General features: G+C 32.1%; 1 protein-coding gene and 1 long non-coding RNA gene across 2 annotated transcripts in view; one reads left to right on the forward strand and one right to left on the reverse strand.

Moving 5' to 3' along the window:
• Positions 1 to 12775, forward strand: part of LOC117177328 — a 50827-nt gene extending 38052 nt beyond the window's left edge. Inside the window, exons 2-3 of the long non-coding RNA XR_004467687.1 lie at positions 11561 to 11826; positions 12050 to 12775. This is a non-coding gene — a long non-coding RNA (uncharacterized LOC117177328). The remainder of the gene's footprint in view (positions 1 to 11560; positions 11827 to 12049) is intronic.
• Positions 1 to 19125, reverse strand: part of LOC117177327 — a 200556-nt gene that overhangs the window by 25399 nt on the left and 156032 nt on the right. The window contains exons 10-16 of the mRNA XM_033367951.1: positions 12709 to 12807; positions 11477 to 11710; positions 9339 to 9520; positions 8075 to 8776; positions 3697 to 5324; positions 552 to 679; positions 397 to 470 (exon numbers count right to left, since the gene is read on the reverse strand). Of these exons, the coding sequence (XP_033223842.1) occupies positions 397 to 470; positions 552 to 679; positions 3697 to 5324; positions 8075 to 8776; positions 9339 to 9520; positions 11477 to 11710; positions 12709 to 12807 (3047 nt within the window). The remainder of the gene's footprint in view (positions 1 to 396; positions 471 to 551; positions 680 to 3696; positions 5325 to 8074; positions 8777 to 9338; positions 9521 to 11476; positions 11711 to 12708; positions 12808 to 19125) is intronic.

The following is a 19125-nucleotide window of genomic DNA, read 5'->3' on the forward strand; positions in this document are numbered from 1 at the left end:
AAACTATTTAAAATCTTTTTAATCTACCGGGGATATTTGCGAAATCTTTGGGAAATTATTAAAATCTTTGTGAAGTCTTTGAAATCTACCAGAAATTTTCCCAACATTTGTTTAAATCTTTGTGAAATCATGGAAATATGTTTGAAATAATTGAACTCTTTGTGAATTTTTTGGAAAATTGTTAAAACCGTTATAAAATCTTTTGCAATATGAATTTTATACCTGTAAAAAAAAGGCTCCGCCGCTTCTGATACTCTTTAACTTGGGTTAACTAAAACTTGAAATTTTTACTTTTATCAAGTTTTTATTCTTTCGACTGTTAATCGCTTCGAAAGTTAGTGCTTCAAACTCAACTCCCTTATGTAAGTTATGTAATATGAAAAACAAAATTCTTACCCTGGAGGTATAGTCTTCGTCTTCTTGGAGTTTTGCTGTCGTGAGACCCGCTATGGGAGAGTCCACAGGTGCTACTGTAAGTGGAATGCTTGGTATATTATCCAATAATTTGATGTGGCTTCTAGGCTCATTTAGTTTTTTTAAGTGGGCGTTACATTTGGTCAACGACAGTAAGCCTGGTGTCAAGGAAGCCGTGGTGTCATCTAAGGACCTCGGCGGAGACTTTTGTAGAGAATGTCCAAAGTCCATGTGCAAGGAAGGTGACAAAATTCCACACTCAGAGCTAAAAATATCGAACAATATTTTTAAACTTTATTTCTACCATCAGAAAAAGCGATTTTCTGTCCTATTATATTCAAGATAATAATGATGTGTCTAGTAATCTAAAACGTTATGAAAATTTTCATCATAATCCATTTACATTTCAGAAATGAAATTATTATTCAATATTTTTACATGTATATCTTGATAACACTTTAGAAAAATTTGTTTTTTTCCGGAACCAATTGGAAGAAACTCAATTTTTTCAACCTAAGAAAGAGTTTTAATTTTTGATACTTAAATAAAACTAAAAGACAGTAGATTGAAGTAAATACGAATCACACAACTCTTTGAATTTGTAATCGACGATGACCAAAGGCTCTCGAGAATATGCTCAGCATTTAAGCTTGAACAGAGCATTTGTAGACCATTTAAGAAAATTTAAAGTATTTATTGCTCAAACAAATGTATATAATAATTCTACATATATTTAAAAAAATTCTAGAGTGAAATAAGCATATACTTTTTTAAATAACAGAGTTGCTACAGATCTTTCTTGTCGAGTTCTACTATTTTTAATATAAAATTAAATTCCTTTTTGGTTGAATAATTAAATATCGTGTTTTTCACTGAAAATTCTCATCATTTTTTGTTGAAAATTCAACTTCTTAGTTGGAAGTGGAACTGCTTTGTTAAAAATTGATTTATTTGGTTTATGATTCTTCATTTTAATTGACAAACCTTTTTTTTTGTTGTTAAAAATCTTATTATTTTGTTGAAAATTATGTTTTCTAGTTGAAATGTAATTGTTTTAACTAAAAGTGTATACCCTTCATATTTGGTTCAAAATTTATCTTAAGTTAAAAATTCAAATATTTGGTTTAAAATTCCTGTATCTTATTGAACATTCGAATTTCTGGAGAATATTTAAGCTTCTTGGTGACTAATTCCTCTTTTTGGTTAAAACCTCCTTTAAAAATTCAAAGATTTGATTGAAAATTCATGTACTTTGTTAAAAATTCGTCTATTCTAGTAGAAAATTCATCTTATTCGTTGAAAATTGATATTTTATTGTTGAAAATTAGTTTTTTTAACTAAGGATGTAATTTTTCCCTTTTTTGTCGAAAATTTATCTTTTTTGATAAAAATCTAATCTTCTTGGTTGAAAATTATACTATTTCGTTGAAAATTTACTTTAATTTTATTGAAAATTTAACTTTTTGTTGAAAATCCACCTTTTTTTGGTAGAAGAGTGCTCTCATTAGTCGAAGCATCATCTTTTTGGTTAAAAGTTAATTTCGGTGATTGAAAATTTAACTATTTTGTTAAAAATTAATTTTTTTTGTCTGTTAAAACTTGATTTTACTAACTGAAAATTGAAATGTAATCTTTTTCGTTAAAACATGAGCTGTTTTGTAAAAAATGTAACTATTCTATTTATGATTAAGAATTCATTTCTTTGGTTATCAAACAAAGCTTTGTTAAAAATTGGTTCTTTTTTATCGAAAATTCATATTTCGGGTTGAAAATTTCACTATTTGGTCAAAAATTCATATTTATGGTTATTAATTCATATAACGGAGATCAAAAATGAATGTCCGGCTGCTAATTCATTTCTATTTAGTTGAAAATATCTATTTTTAGTTGAAAATTAATTAATTTTGCTGAAAACTAGTTTTGTTATTGTTTAAAATTTACTTTTCTAACTGCAAATTGAACTATTCTAGTTTTTTGGCGTAAATTTATCTTTATTAATAAAAAATTTGTATGTTTTAATAAAACTGTATCTTTTTTGGTAGAAAATTTATCTTTTGGATTAAAAATAGAATTATTTTGTTGAGGATTAATTTTTTTGTTTAATTGATTGTTTTAACTGAAAACTTAGTTCTTCTACTTTTGGTTAAACTATAATTTATTTTTATGAAAAAAAAATTTTTTGTTTTGAAAACTCGTTTTTTCTTTTCTTTGGTTGAACTTTTATTTTTTTAATATTTTAACTATTCTACTTTTGAAATAATGGTGTTATATTGTCTACCAAGGTAATTAATTAATTAACTTCTGATTTTAAATTTTTGCTGATTATTGATCAAATAATTTTTTGAGGAAACGAGAAATAAATATATCAGAAAATTATTTGACCAGTAATCAGCAAAAATTTAACATCAGAAATTAATTATTCTAATTGTGGTTAACAATTTATATTTTTAGAGGAAAATTCATGTAGTTGGTTGAAAATTTGCCTTTTTGATTAGAAAATTAATCTTTTTTTTTAAATTTAATTAATTGGATAAAAAACTTCATATTTTCGGTTGAACATTCATCATTTTAGTTGAAAATTAATTTCTTAGCTTCAAAATATATCTTTTTAACTAGAAAACTCAACTAAAAAGTGTTTAAAATTTATGGAGAAATAAACATTTTTTACATTGATATTATTAATCTTCTAGGTGTATGGTTGGTTTTAGACATACAAGAATCTCGAAATTGGGATATTGTATCAACCCGGAAAAAGGCACTGTTTAATGCGAATAAATGTTTTTCTATTACTTTGACTTCTTTTACCATTTAAATTAATCATTCTTTCCAATTTGAAGCGATAAATTTTCCCGCAAAATTAAAATAATGTAATTATTCTTACTAAAGATAGAAAATACGATTTTCTACATCCTAATTCAAAATGCTTATAAATGGAGATTAAATTCTCCAAGCTATTAAAATTTATCGAGAAATTGATTAAAACTACTGAGCAAAAGTCTTTTACAATATCTCCATATTTCAATAATAAACTTTAAACGATTTCATCCACAGAAACCAGATTGGCAATTAAAAAGTGTAAAATCTTACTGTTGGTATCAGAAAGTAAATTGTCGAAAATAAATACGACAGAAAGATATATAGGCGATGTCGCAATGCTGAAAAAATTTCGACGTGGCCTACACACCGGGTGAACTTTAATTCAAGAACTTGGAGATACTTTTTGAATTTACCTACTGTTTAAATTTCCAATTCTACAATTAGGCGAAACAAGTTTTAAAATACCTGGAAGATTGACTCTTGTTCCTCGGCCTAACGACACTCCTCTTATCCTCCTTTTTCGGTGTAAGCCTCGATAATTCCTTCTGTTTTTCTCTATACTGTCTCTGAATTTCCGCGAGTCGAACCCTCATATCCAATTCCATGGCATCCATATTCGGAAAATCATCATCATTATCCCCGTGTCCTTTCTTCGCGAGGAATTTCTTTGCCTCCAGTTTAGCTTCAAGACTTGTGTACTGATGATGATTGAACTCGGACGATTCAGTAGAAGATCTGCGCTCACCGTCATGAGTTTCCTTATAATTCTCGAAATGCTCAATCTCCGAATCAGTAAAATCGCCACTCGGATAATCTACATTGAGCGAACGTAGCTTATCCTCCAGGTTGGATCCATTTACCACTGAGAAGTCTATATTCCTCTTCGTTTTTTCCTTCATTTGAAAAGAAAGTTCTTCCTGCCGAGAAGCGTAAGTTTTCAATCTTTTTAACCCTTCATACTCTCCGGTATCGCTTGAAGAACACTTTCTTTTCTCGGATTGCAGTCTCTCCTTTTCGACGGAACTTTTACCGAGACTCAGCAAGAGTTCACCAGCTTGTGATATTTCTTCCGAATTCTCGATGCTGGGTTTTTTACTACTTCCATCTCCCAATTCTTCCATAAATCTCTGTTCCGCGAGAGCACACAACAAACCTAGTGGACTGTCAACGTTATTATTATTGCTTTCGCCATGCTGAGATATTGATTTTACCTTTGAAGGCGACCTTTCTACTTCGGGAATACCATTTGTAGATTCAGGCTTCAAATGTTCGAGCTGTTCTATGCTATTAGACAATAATTCCAAGCCACTCAAGTCAACATTCATCCTTGGTTTGGCTTTCACCTTACAAACCTCATCTTTTCGTGTTTTTAACTCTTCAACAGCAGAAGCAGTTTCTGCATAAACCAATTTCGAACTCTCATCATTCTTCTTCAGAGTATTTGGACTCACGACAGCTTCAGTTTCCTTATCCTCAAAACCCGGAGATTCCTCCTCTTTATGATCAATATTCTTGACAATATTATTGTTACTCTCCGAAATGTTCCCGAGGTCGGATCGCACAACTCCAGGATGATCGAGTGTGCCAATTTTCTCGAAGGAATTCTCACAGGATCTTAGAATCAACTTCTTCAATCCATTCTGTAGCTTTCTAGGTTCTTCGGCGTGTCTATGCGGTGATTCCAAAATGAGTTTCTGGGCCTGAGCTTCCCTCAGCTTGGCCTCATTATCTTGGAAGACAGCTGCTGCATGTTTCTTCAGCTTCTCGACGACATTCTCGATTCCGGGATGGTGCTTTTCCACAGGAGACTTCTTCACAACTTCTGGACACTTGCGCTTTTCGACGGGACTTTCTTTTGGAATCGAGATAGTTTCCAACAAACTGGTGTCTTTCTTTTCTTCCTTGACAACCACTTGCTTGACTTCGTGATCATCATCAATCGACGGCATGTCAAAGGATTTAATCTGAGAATTGCTCTCGCCTTCGTCGATCGCTTCCGGATCTGGTTCATCGTTTTTAGCACTCGATAGTTGCTCTGCTGATTGTGTTACTGACTGGTAGACTTGTTGAGGTTCTTCAGCAACTTTTACTTCCTGTGGATAAAAATCGAATTTCGGTATTTTAGAGTTTAGTGCTTACTTTTTACCTTGATGAATTCAAAAATTGAACACAGCATAAAATGCTTTATATTAAATATATTTATAAAACATCCGAGATACTTTTTAAATAAATCAGGGCGGCGATTCAGCGGATGATTTATAATTTGCACTCATTTTCCGGTTTTTCCCGGTCAACTAAAAATAATACATTCATATTTGCCGTCAAACGCAAACTTTCATTTTTATTTATGACGATCATTCTAAACATCCTTTACGATAAAATTGCAAAATAAATTAGTTTTGAAAAAAATGCTTCAATTTTAGACTAAAAATATCAATTTTTTACAAAAAATGTGATAGTTAAACCTTCACTTGAGAAAAATAAATTTCAACAAAAAAAACGTACTTTAAACAAAATAGTTCAGTTATCAACCTAAGTGAGGAATTTTCAAACAAATTTATGAATATTCAACTGGAATGGTTAAATTTGAAATAAAAAAAATGAATTTTCAACTAAAATGATGAACAAAATACATGAATTTTTAACGAAATACTTGAATTTTTAATCAAAGAAGACAAATTTTCAACCAAATAGTGGATTTTTTATCTAAAACAATATTATTTTTTCACCGAAAATGGAATAGTAACATTTCTAGTATAAAAATCAATTCAAAGCCAAAAATCAGAGTTTCCAACTAAAACAATGAATCTTCAACTGAAATAGTATAATTTTCACAAACAAAAAGTTAATCTTTACTAAAAAAGATAAATTGTCAACCAAAACTTTAATAATTAAATTTCAAGTTTGAAAAATTAATGTGTCTAACCGAACAGATGAATTTTCAACTACAACTAAAGAATATTCAATTGTAATAAGTTCAATTTTCAGTTTAAAAAAATACTTTCAACAAAAAACTAGCTTTCAAAAAAATAGTTACATTTTCAAATAAAATTGTAAATACTCAACTGCGATAGTTGAATTTTAAACCAGAAAGATGAATTTTTAACTGAAATGATGAATTTTTAACTAGAATAATTGAGTCTTTGGCCAAAAAGGTTAATTTTGAACCTAGAAGATTAATTTCTACCAAAAAAGAAGAATTTTCTACTAAGAAAGATGATAACGAAATAATAGTAACATTTTCAGTTTAAAAAAATGTTGTCCACCAAAAAACATCCAAAGAAAAAACTAGTTTTCAGTTAAACAGCTCATTTTTCAAACAAGAAAATGAAGTTTCAATTGAAACGATGAATCTCATCAAAAAAGATTTTTTAACAAGAGAGTTTAACTTTAATAATAATTTTGACCGAAAAGATGAAATTTCAATCAAAATTGTTGAATTTTGAAGTAGATAAATTAAATTTCCAACTAACAATGGAAGAGTTAAATTTTTAGTTGAAGAAATAAATTTTCAACCAAACTGATGAATTTTCAATAAAAATAATAAACCTTCAGATGGAATTATTAAATTGTATGACAAAAGATGAATTTTGTTTCAAAAAAAGAAGACGAATATTCCACAAAATATATAATTTTTCAAACAAATAGTTTAATTGTTAAACGCAAATTATCATGTTTAACTAAATATTTGAATTTTCACTATAAATATATAAATTGATTTTCAAGAAAATAGTTATATTTTCAAACAGAAATGAATTTTAAATTAAAATCATAAATCTTTAACAGAACAAATTCATTTTTGAGAAAAGAGTTTAACGGTAAATTTGAATTACTAAATTTACTCTAAAACCCGTTTAAAGTACTTTCTTTATCCAAAATTTTGAAGGAGGAACTTTCAAATTGTGACGAATTTTGACTTGGATAAGGGATTTTTTTAAATTCCTTTCTACTAAATCCGAATAATAATTTGTTTTTTTAAATTTCCTTTCCATGTAAAAAATTACCTGTTCCAAGTGAAATTATATTTCTTCATCGAGACTCCCTGACCAAAAATAAAAACGATAATTATTTTCTACAATTCCCTGTTCCAAGAGGAGTAAGCTGATAAGACATAATAAATCTATTTTTTGAAAAAAATTGAGAAAATGATTGTTTCGGCATGTTTGGACTATCATCAATTCGCTTATCAAATTTGAGTGAACGAAAAAAATCTCACAGAGCAAGAAATTTTCAAAAGGATTTCGTATATTAATTAAAAGCAAACTTTCATTTCTCGGGGTTTTACGATAAAAGTATTAAATTTTCATGTTCTTAATTTCATATTGCAACAAAAACTCCTTGGATGCATGAGAACAACTACTAACTAATGTCAATGAAAATAAGTACTCTTGAACAATAATAAATTATAATTCAATTAGACTAAACTGAGATAATGTGAAATTTTTTTATTCCATAAACCATAAAATAGTAAATAAATCCGTAACAAAGCAAACACACTCATATGTCCTGCAACTCTAGATAAAATAGAAATCACGTTTCTAAATTGATCAAAATTTTTAAAATAATGAAAACTCGAATTTTACGACGATGAGAAATAAATTCTGGGTTGTCCGGCCAAGTCACCACCCTGTTAAATACTTCTAATTTCAAAGTGAAAAACGTATAGAGGGTGGAAAACAAATCGACACACTTTTAAATTATAATATGAATTTAACTGTTCGATACATTTGAGTTTTTAAATGAAATGAAACCGGAATTAAAAGTTACATGTTCCGTAATTTTTTCAGCACCTTAATTACTTATAACGATTTAGATCCAAGAACTGTTACGAAGTTTAAATTACCTGAGTTTCGCTTTCAACAACTTCTTTTGATCCTTCCTCGGTTTCTTGCTTCTGATCGATTAAATCCACAGCGGAATAAGATTTACGACGTGCCTCAGTCGAGTAGTCCCTCCTCCTGCTGAAGAATTCCAGATTTTCATGGAAACTGTCGCAATTCTCTTCTGTAAGCTCAATAATTCTCGGTCCACTTTTCACCCTTCCTTCTTCAAAATCTGCTGACTCCTTTTTTTCGGACTCAGCTTCCAAAATCTCCTCACCTCGCTTCTCATGGCAACTGACAACGTGTTCAATAGTCCTGTCAATGGAAGTGACACACCTTGTGTCCCTGGCAATCGAATACTTGGTACAGTCTGACATATTAATTATCGTATTCTCAGCCTTGTCGACTTTTCCAAAATTAACACTCGTCGTTGTCACTCTCACGACATTGCAAATCTTCTCCGGCGACGAGACAATCTCAAAATTGGTGAGATTTGTCGTTGTTGAGGTCTGAATTTGACAAGGACTCATAGTTTGTTCTTGTTTGAGAAGTGGCTCCATCAGTGGAAGCTCATCATCCATTTCCGATGCCTCGGTCTGATTTGAAGCATCCTGGACTTCAATCGTCGTCATTTCCGGAACTTCGATTGCATGGTTCGAAACTTCCGGCGGTGGCGTCAAACAGGATACCGGAGATGTCGCCTTCGAAAAAAATGCATTTCGCTGTTTCGGAAAGAGTTCCGAAAAGGGGTTCTGTGTTAGAATTTAGCGGCATTAATATTGTTAGGCAGCGTTAAAGAGGGAGAGATTAATGAATGAATTTATCTATTACCACCACCCTCCCTCCCTTCCTTCACGTGTTTATTCAATTTTGAAAGCCCCATCAGACCCCTTCATATATGATGAAATCTTTGTAATAGACTATTTTTCAGAATATTTCCAGGAACCCTCCAAAAACTAAAAAGAGATTTTCACTAAACTTATAATATCAAAGTAAAAAATTGTCAAACGTAATCCTACTTGAGAAATTAGCTGTCAAGTAGTAGAGCAAAACATCAAGAGCAGTACTGATTCTATGGGTATTTGTAGGGTTCCATAAAAGATTATGAGAAACATTATACGTGAATTTCATTATAATTAATTTAAAAATGTCCCGACAAAAGATTTTGAAGATGAGACGGATTTAAGCTAAACGAGAGTTAGGATTTTGTGAAAAGCGGGAAGCTGAAGCTTGGCAACTGCGGGGATTGAAGACGTTAATCCGGATGAATTTTTGAAAACTCACCTGCGACCTGCAATGTGTGGGCTCTGCTTGACTGATTTGAACCAATGCTGGTGTGTGCGGATAATAATGAAGTGTTGTAACCAGTGGATTTTCAGGTACCAAAGCACCAGTCATCGATGATACTGTCTGCAAAGCTTTCGACGACTCGGTCGATGCTACAAGATAAGAGTCGGCGCTAGTACCTTGGGTGTTTCAGAATAATAGACATGTAAAGTAAAAATTTTAAAATCAGAAAGAAAACAAGCGACATTCAGTAATTTAATCATAAGGTTCAACAAATAATAATAAGAAAGAAATTAAATTATTGAGTAAGAAAAAAACATCAAATTATTTTTAAAATAAAGCTCACTTGCTCAATAATAAAAATTGTTTATTTCTATGGGCTTTCATGGACATTCACAGCTCGCCTGTTCCATAAAATATATAATCAAATTGGTGGGAGTCCGCATAAGGTTTCACTTGTACCGTACTTACGTAAAATCAGGTCTATTTTGATCTGTTTTAACATTTTGACTTTTGGTGATCAAATAAACTGCTGCTTTTTTTTAAATTCTGCAATATTTTTTCTATTGTGACAAATAAGTTTATAATTCATTACTTGCAGCAGAACGGCATGCTTGTTTCTTTTGTTGCAGAAAAGCAAGCACTGAAACCTGATTCTTTACACGGAGTCACCCAAACTTGATTCCATATCGTATAGAGCAGTCAAGTAATGTACTCCTTCATGTAAAAGGTTCTAATACAGGGTGTCTACTCAAATCCCAGAAGAAGAAAAAATCCCTGAAAATTCCAGATTTTTTCCTGGTATCTCAAGTTTTTCCAGGTTTCAATTTTAATAGTTTTAATAAACAGTTTGGCGATTTTACTACAAATAATGTTGTTTCTTTCAGTTTCTAGGGTTTCAATTAATATAATTAATTTAGAAAGATTTGAGAAATTGTATTAGAAGATATTCTAAAATATATTAGCATCAACGAATAATGAAATAATACTAGAAAAAAATAATTTCTTCAATTTCTCGCTAAAGTTCATGAATTTGAATTCGAATTAAAACAAAGTTTTATTTTATCTTATAATTCAAATTCAGTGCATATTTAGATAAAATATTGCGTTTTGAACAGCAAAGATGATTCTTTAAACAAATAGTTAAATTTTTATCTCAAAAGATTATGTTTCTACCAAAAAAGACGATTTTTAAACAGGATACATGAATTCTCAACTAAACAGTTAAATTTTCAACTAAAAACATCAATGCAGCCACAGTGGTCAAATTTCTATTAAAATTATAAATGTTCAACTAGAGTAGATGAATTTTTAACAAAAGAGTTTCATTTTTAACCAAAAAGTATAATATTCCACTAAAATGATGAATATTTAACAGAAATATTTCATTATTAAAAAAATCCAACCAAAGTGATCAATTTTTTAATTAAAAAGATGAATTTTGAACAAAATAATTTTATTTTCAATCAAAAAATTTTATATGAAAATACGTGAATCTTCAACTAAAAAATATACATTTTCAATAAGAAAATGATACATCCTTCATTAGAATAATTTAGTTTAAAAAGAAAAGAAAAGATGAAATTCAACGAACAACTGGAATAATAAAAAAGCTTAAATTTCCACCAAGTAATTTAACTTTTATTCCAAGAAAGATGAATTCTGCACGAAAAACTTAGCAGTTAATATTTTAACCAAAAAAGATTAAAATTTTTAAATAAAAACCGTTGAATTTTCAACCAAGAGAATAAGTCTTCAACCAAAAAGAATTAATTTTCAACAAAATACATGAATTTTCAAGCAGATACTCAAATTTTCAACTAAAAATGATCAATTTTCAATCAAAAATATTATAGTTTAATTTTAAAGCTACTTTTTCAAATAAAAAAGCATTGTTAATCAATTTCATATTTCATTTTAAACAAAAATTAACGTTGCTTTCAAAATAATTCCCTGACTAAAAAAAATTTCCTTTCGTGACAATTCCGGGTTTTGCAGATTAACTTGGTAGGATAGACACCCTGTAATAGCAAAGCAGATTATTAACAAGTATTTCGTAGGGTTATTGTGCTGTTAAAATACTGAGTGAATTCCTTGAGAAAAACAAAATTATATCTAAAGGTAAAGTTTCTTACAAATAATGGTTGTTGGACTGCTTCCGCAATCAGATTCGATTTTTACGATCGGAAGCCCACTTTGTTGTTTTCTTTTGTTTTCAGTAAGAACCAATCGAGGTCCACCAATGTCGTTAAGAAACTGCAATGAAGGTGGCGGCGGTGGTGGTGGTGGAAGAAGCAGTGGTGGAGGCCCCACATTGTTGCTAGCATGATTCTGGTAATTTGGCCACACGACAGCCTGCTGCATTTGTTCTGATAAAAAGAAAAATATAATAAATTAATTTACGAGGGATTAATCTCCTTAGAAAACAAGAGCATGTGAGCGTCCCCATGAAAAAGACCTTATGGCTGGTTCTACTTTAGCAAAGGTATTCGCATTTTTTTAACTCGAGTCCAAATTATTCATCAATTGATTATTTTTCAACCTAAAAGGTTGGGCTCTTTTTCTGTTGACGCCCACATATAATCACAAATGCTAGATAATCTTTCATTGAAAAGAGGCAGAATGGTCAATTCAGTGACTTTCGTCACCAGTAGATTAAGAAAAAAATTAGTTTCGTCTGATAAAGCTCTTACTCAATTTATTTTAAGGACGTTGAATGCAGATTTGATTCAAAACACGAATAGGCCCTAATCATCTACATTTTGAGTTTGAGTCCTGGTTCCAACACCCTCTAAAAATTTGTTTATACAAACAAGAGTAATAATATAAAGAGGGTATTCTCAATCATATTTTCCCTATTTCTTTGGGAGAAAACCGCACGCGGCTGAAGGCTCTCAAGCGCTAGACTCTCTAGAGTGAACAAAAGACAAAGGAAAAAGTATGCAAGAAAGAGAGATAGTTATAGGGGGACTTTTAAACAAGAGGGTGAACAGTGAACACATAAGATCGAGTTATACGGCAGCCATAAATGAGATAATAAATGGGGGCTTGTACAAAAATAACGAGATTACGAGCTCTGAAAAAAGAAGATGCCAGTTCTGGCCCACGTCGAACCATAGTGATTTGGCGCTATACGTATCTAAAAGATTCCCCATCGCTTTTATGATTCTAAAAAGTGAAGCCCCTGTTCGCCGGCTTGAATCGCAAAAGCACGCTTTCAAAAAATTCTCTAAATAGTTTCGGCCTAGAAAATATTCATCGGTATCCGGTTGGCTTAGTGAGGTGCAATCTCATATCAAGTTTTATTAATAGAATTTTAAAAAATGTATGCAAAATCTGATGAATAACATTCTTAAAATATACTTACCAGCAGAATGTATGAGGAGAAGATGCCCTGTTGTTGGATCCCTAACTAATTGTAAACCGACTCCTACCTGAGGAAATCCCATTGGTTCCATAGGCATTGCTGTAAAAAAGTGAAAAGTGTACAATTTTCAAAATACAGAAGTATAATAATTGATTGTATTTCTCTATTTTTTCCTCGATGTTTCAATTTCAACCGCAACCCAAATATAGCGAACTGATATATCGAAATGTCACTCTCAGAGAAATATTATCAATAATGAATTCGGTGTGGTTTTGATATTCGCATTTTGTATAACGATATTGGCAGCTGGCTGCTTTAGTCTTCCACGGTTTTGTTGATTATTAAATTGTCGGAAATGTTTCAACCAGATGTACGCATCATGTTTCAAGCAACTGACAAACTTGGGTTTAAAATATGTGGAAAGTTTGTTCTTAATTAGTCCACAAGCGAAAAATAACATTGACATTTTTGAGCTTTTTTGTAGATAAGGGCGTTTTTAGCAACTTTAACATTCAAAAACTTATAATTGAAAAATTCTTATTTTTTATCTAAATACGACGTGAATTTATATTTTTATATATCATTGGTCTATTATATATGTATAGGAAACCGATTAATAAAAAAAACCACTGGTTTTCAGTGAATATTCTTACTGATTTTAAACAGTGATCCATATTCATAGCCATTTAAATCAGTGAAATGGAATTACTTCTTGTAAAAATGAATTTGTCTATTAGTATTTCATAAATAACGAGCATTTGAACAGTAATAAGACAATAACAATTTAAAATCTTTGTTCAAACTGTCGTATACGACTTGAATTAAATAATATTAATAATAATATAATTACTAATTAATTAATCTCAAGAAACAATCCTCAGTGACAATGTGTTCAATATAACTGTTAACATTTTAATAGACGAATTCTACCAGTCAACTGCCATTCCACCATCTAGTGCCAAAAATCAGAATTACTAAGAGGCATGTAATGACCGCATACTATATCCATGAAGTTAAAGACTATGATGTTATATATGAGATCATAGTTTATATGACATCATAGCCCTGTGACCAGCCATCTCACGATCGTGATTCGTAGTCATTGGTTTTATTTACCCTTTTTTAAATTATATATGTGGCCATTAATTACATATGACCTTGAAAAGCGTCACTTAAGGTCGGCACACAGGCATGAAAAACATAGCCACACCCATACATTTGTTATTTATAAAATATCGTATGCATTATGGGGGAGAAGGACTTTATTGACTTGTATATGCTTTCAGCACTCGTCCAATGTATTATGCATCCGTTGCTGAGTAATATATTAATTTACGATTGTTTTGCAGAGTTTAAAACAAGTATTGAGTAGTAAAAATAAGTCTTTACCAAAAACAAAGTGTTTCAGATAAAATGTCCGCCTCACATGTAGATCTTAGAGTAAAAAAATGTTTTTTCGAAAAAAAAATAATTTTACTGTCTTGTAAGATTCAATGCATTATTGATTGCTGTTTGGTAATTCTTTGAAACGAACTGAAACGCATTGAGGCGAATTGATCTAGAATTAATGAAATGTGTTATTATTTTTAATTACATTCATCATTATATTAACACCTAAACGAAGCCTTATATTAAATATCTTTAATGTTTAAAAAATTTAATAATTTAAAAGTAAAATATAATTGAATTCGCCCTGACAAATTGTAACAAATTGGAGCGCGACTTTCATTCTCACCAATTAAAAAGCATTGGACGATTTTGAAGTATTTGCGTATTCACGAATTCAGATGAATTGGTGGAAAACTTGTCGTCTCACAAATTAAGACGCATTGACCAATGTTAAATAAAGCATTTATTGCGTGCTGATGAATCCGGAAGAATAAAGAGTTTCATTTCAAATCGTTCGAAATAAAACAAAATTTGCATGTACTACTTTTCTAAAATCAATTATGGTCACTCTACCAAAGTGTTCTCTGTATTTTTACGTACAGAAAGATTCAAAATTGAAAACCCTCTTCTCGAAATTACACAAATTGACATACTGGTCCAATGTGTCACTGTCGCAAAGTGGGATTCTCGGAATGCCTTAGTCTATTTCAATTAAATCTGTATCAATACTTTCTTTTTTGCTGGAAAATTTACTGACAAACTGAAACAAATAGCCAAATCTTGCCAGTAAGTTGCAGCGTCGTCTGCTAAAAAATCTCTATGATAGCACGGAACGGTCAAGAACGTCCCTGGAACATCCCGAGGACACCTTGGGAATATTCAATCCACGTCAACGGACTGTGTAAAATGGTTGGTGTAAACTGCTTTAGAAATTTTCAGGAACTTCCGACTGGGACCTGATTGGGACTTACCGTTATTGTTATTATAAAGAATAAACATCAAGTAAATGGCAAGAGATAGGAAAAAATGGTTATCAGTTTCTTCCGGTTTCTCTTACGGTTCACGGTATATTTGTTGTTGGATATAACAATAACGATAAGGCCGCTTCATGTCCTAGTGGAACTTTCCAGTGGAACATTTGACAGGGCTGGACATTTTACACGTTCCAAGGACGTGTCTGGAACGCTTAATCAGTGGGACGTCTTCAATGTACCCGCGGGACGTTCGAGGCACATTTCTGGAACTTTCCGTGCTCTTAGGGCTGTTAAAACGTTTCTTAAATAAAAATACTTCGAAACTCTCCACTACATTCACTTGGATCTTTTTAAACTTCTATTTCATCTTGATTTCTGCGCACGGAGAAAAATATATCGCACAATGATATCGCAAAACCTGTATATTGCAAAAAAGCGCAATATGATAACGTACAATCAGGCCCCGGAGTTTTGTACGATATAATAATGCAGTCATTAGCAGCAATGGGAAAAAGGCAGAGTATGAGTGAGTTCGAGCTATCAATCGGGACACCAGATTTAAAACAATCACAGAAAAAAAGTAAAAATTCGTTGCAGTTGAGACCTGCAACGGTTAATGATTAAACATATTTCGACGAAAGTTTCACTGAGGTTAGGAAAATAATTCTGAACTCGTCGACTGCGTCGCGCTGAAGTGCGCAAATTTCGGTAAAACATGTAGAATCAACAACAAAAAACACAACCAAAAATTTGTTCTTACTGATATATTTCCTCAAAAATAAATTACATTATTGTAGATGGATTAGAACTTAGTTAATGCCATTTAGCAAAAGCGCAAAATGTAACCGACAGACGGGAATCCCCATTTCTCTTTAAATTTAATGAAGTTAAACGACGCTGGATAGCGCTGGCGTCGTAATTGCTGCTAAACCTCGAATAAAAATGGAGTGATTATAAGATGAAAGATTATCCAGGCAAGGTTAAAAATAGGAAATTATCTTCGATTTATGTAAAGTTTATCTGGCAAGGTTCATTTTTGTTCCGGTGAATCTCACCTGGAATCGATGTAAACTTTTATCTTTAATTTTTTCTGTGATCGCTTGTTGACTACTCGAACCATCGCGAGATTACAAAAGAAGAAATACAATGTGATAGCGTAATAAACTTAAATTCTTACGCTAGATTGCAAAATAATGCGGTATATAATATAAAAACTTGCAATGTACGATATCACGATTTTGCGCTATTATAATGCGATGATTACGATATATAACGCAAGAATTACGATATATATTGTAATTTATGCGATATAGTTTTCTCAGTGCGTATTTTAACATTTTGCGTTTATTTTTATTCTTAATTGATCAAAAGAAAATTAAAACATTTATACTTATTACGCCATAAGCTCAAATTCAGGTACAATATTTCCATATACAATTGTCACAACCCTGAAAACACGTTTTGTAACTATGGCAGATCAAAAAAGGAACTGTGTTCTATAACGGTTGTTACAAGATGGTGACAGAACTGGTCTAAAAAAAGGTAACCGTGTTCTAGAACGCTGTGACAAAATTGTGACCGAACTGTTCTAGAACAAAAAGGTAACCGTATTATAAAACACTGTGATAAAATTGTGCCAGAACTGTTCTCGAACTATGTGACAGCACTGTTCTGTAACAGTTGCTATGGAATTGTTCTAGAACAAACTGATCACAGACGTTCTATAGTATTTGTTTCAATAAGTTTGTTCTAGAACTGTGGCGTAACAGCTCTCTAAATTCCTTGGAGTCAAAATGTCACTGCAAGATTGGTGAGAATGCTTCAGCCACTCCAGTACAGTGGTTCAGCCACACCATTGAAGTGAGCAGCTTGACTGTTTCCGTTGATGTGAAACTTTTACATCAAAATACAGTGGCTCTTCTCACACCAAATAAGAGTAACCATGCCTGTCACACCAACTGGTGCGACAACTTTGTGATGTCACACCAACTAGTGCGAAAATTCGGTGACGTCATTCCCCCACCAGTGCAGTTTGATGGAAGCGCAGTGTTGTGAGGAGTGGTGGGAGCAGCGCGTCGTGTTAGCGTGCTTTTCACTGTAATTTTCCATTTTCATGAGTAACACTTTCACTTTCGTGGTAGAGTAGTTGACACTTCCGGACGCTGGTGCAATTAAATTGTGTTCATGTTGTGCTGCTATGAAGGCCATCCTAGTGAACGTTCAAGAACGCAGCCCTCCACTGACAGTTAGGTGAGGATACATTTCAAATATTTTACTTAACCTTTTAATAAAAGTATTAAAACGTCCAGAAGGGAATGAACTAATTGAAATGATAATCATAATAAATAATTGAAATAATTAAATCTGATTTTTGTTTCAAGATGCAGAACAGTGACGTTCCAGAAGAAATATAAATTTAAATAATGTAAAATTTATAAAATTGTAAAAGTGTGAATTTTATTAATATAGGCACTCATTATAATTATATAGTAAATAAAAAATTGTTTAATGCAATAAATGTTTTTATATTCTTTTTGCGTTTATCCCCTTTTAAATAAATCATTAAAACAATGAAATCGATTTAGCCCATGTGAAGCGGCCAGTCAAACAATTTGAAGTGACCAGTCACACCATTTGAAGTGACCAGTTACACCATTTGTAGTGACCACTCACACCAATTGCAGCGAGCAGTCACATCAAATGTAGCGACCAGCCACACCATTGGAAGGGACCAGTGGCACCATTGGAGTGACCACTAACGCCAATTGCATTGAGCAGTTGCACCAATTGTAGCGACCAGCCACACCATTTGGAGGCACTACTCACACCAATTGCAGCGACTAATCGCACCATTTGCTGTAAGCAGTAACACCGTTTGGAGCGTACAGGGACATCACTTGGAGCGACTAATCACTCCAAGCCATACAGTCATTTTTCACTGCAACTTAGTGTCACGCTCCACTCCAAAGTGATAAGCTCACTTGGCTTGAAGGTGGAGTGATATTTCACACCATTGCAGTGGGGTCTGACTCCAAGGAATTTAGACAAGAGTGTTATATAGAAGTTCTAGAACCCTGTTACAAGTGTGTTCTAGAACGAATCAGGAGCAAAGATTACACTACGTTCGTCGGCACTGCGTACGCGCTATCCCGGATCAAAATATATCCATGGGGATATCAAAATTTCCGCCTCGCAGGATATTTCGACGGGTTATCCCTGGAATAACTCAGGCATAAATGGGGTCAAATCGAATATCCCGTGATATCCTATTGCTTTGAGGGGTACATAACACTTTTCCATATTTGATAAATAACCGTTCTAGAAATGTTATAGAATTTTCCTAGATTTTTTAAAACGCAGCTTAACAAAGTTCTAGAATTGTTCTAGAAAATTTGCAGATCGATTATCACAGTGTTCTAGATGTGCTAAAGATTTGTTATAAGTTTTTAATTGAGTTCTAGAAATGTTACAGATTGGTTGTCACAGCCTTCTAGATCTGTAACAGAATTGTTACATAACACTGGTAACCGAGTTCTAGAAATGTTACAGATCGTATTTCACAGGGTTCTAAAATTGTTACAGAATTTTTCTAGCGTATTGGGGATAACATAGTTACTCGCATGTTCGTAACCTGGTACTAACCTGTTCTAGAACACGTTCTTTTGTGTTCTAGAACAATTACAGATCTGTTCTGTAACCATGTTTGCTGGGAAGGGTCGACGTGCATATACTTAATATGATTAAATCAACTTTAATTAATCCATATAGAGACAAATTTGATCCAGATTACTTAAAGAAATTACATAATAGATGCTAGGAGTTATAATGCGAATACTAACCTATCTTTTCAGTTATTTACTTTGAATTTATGTGTTTTTCTAAATAAGCTGATTTATTAAGCTTATGATCTGTTAATATTTACAATAAATGCTACTTTGTTTTCAATAGGCTTAAAACATTTCTGTGGCGAAATGTTGTCACAGACTTATACTGCCCAATATGTCGAAGGCATTTTTGGTTAGAGTTGGATTTTTATTTGATCATTTTGCACGGG

Source organism: Belonocnema kinseyi, chromosome 7 (assembly GCF_010883055.1).
Source record: "Belonocnema kinseyi isolate 2016_QV_RU_SX_M_011 chromosome 7, B_treatae_v1, whole genome shotgun sequence".
Classification (NCBI taxonomy): Eukaryota; Metazoa; Arthropoda; class Insecta; order Hymenoptera; family Cynipidae; genus Belonocnema; species Belonocnema kinseyi.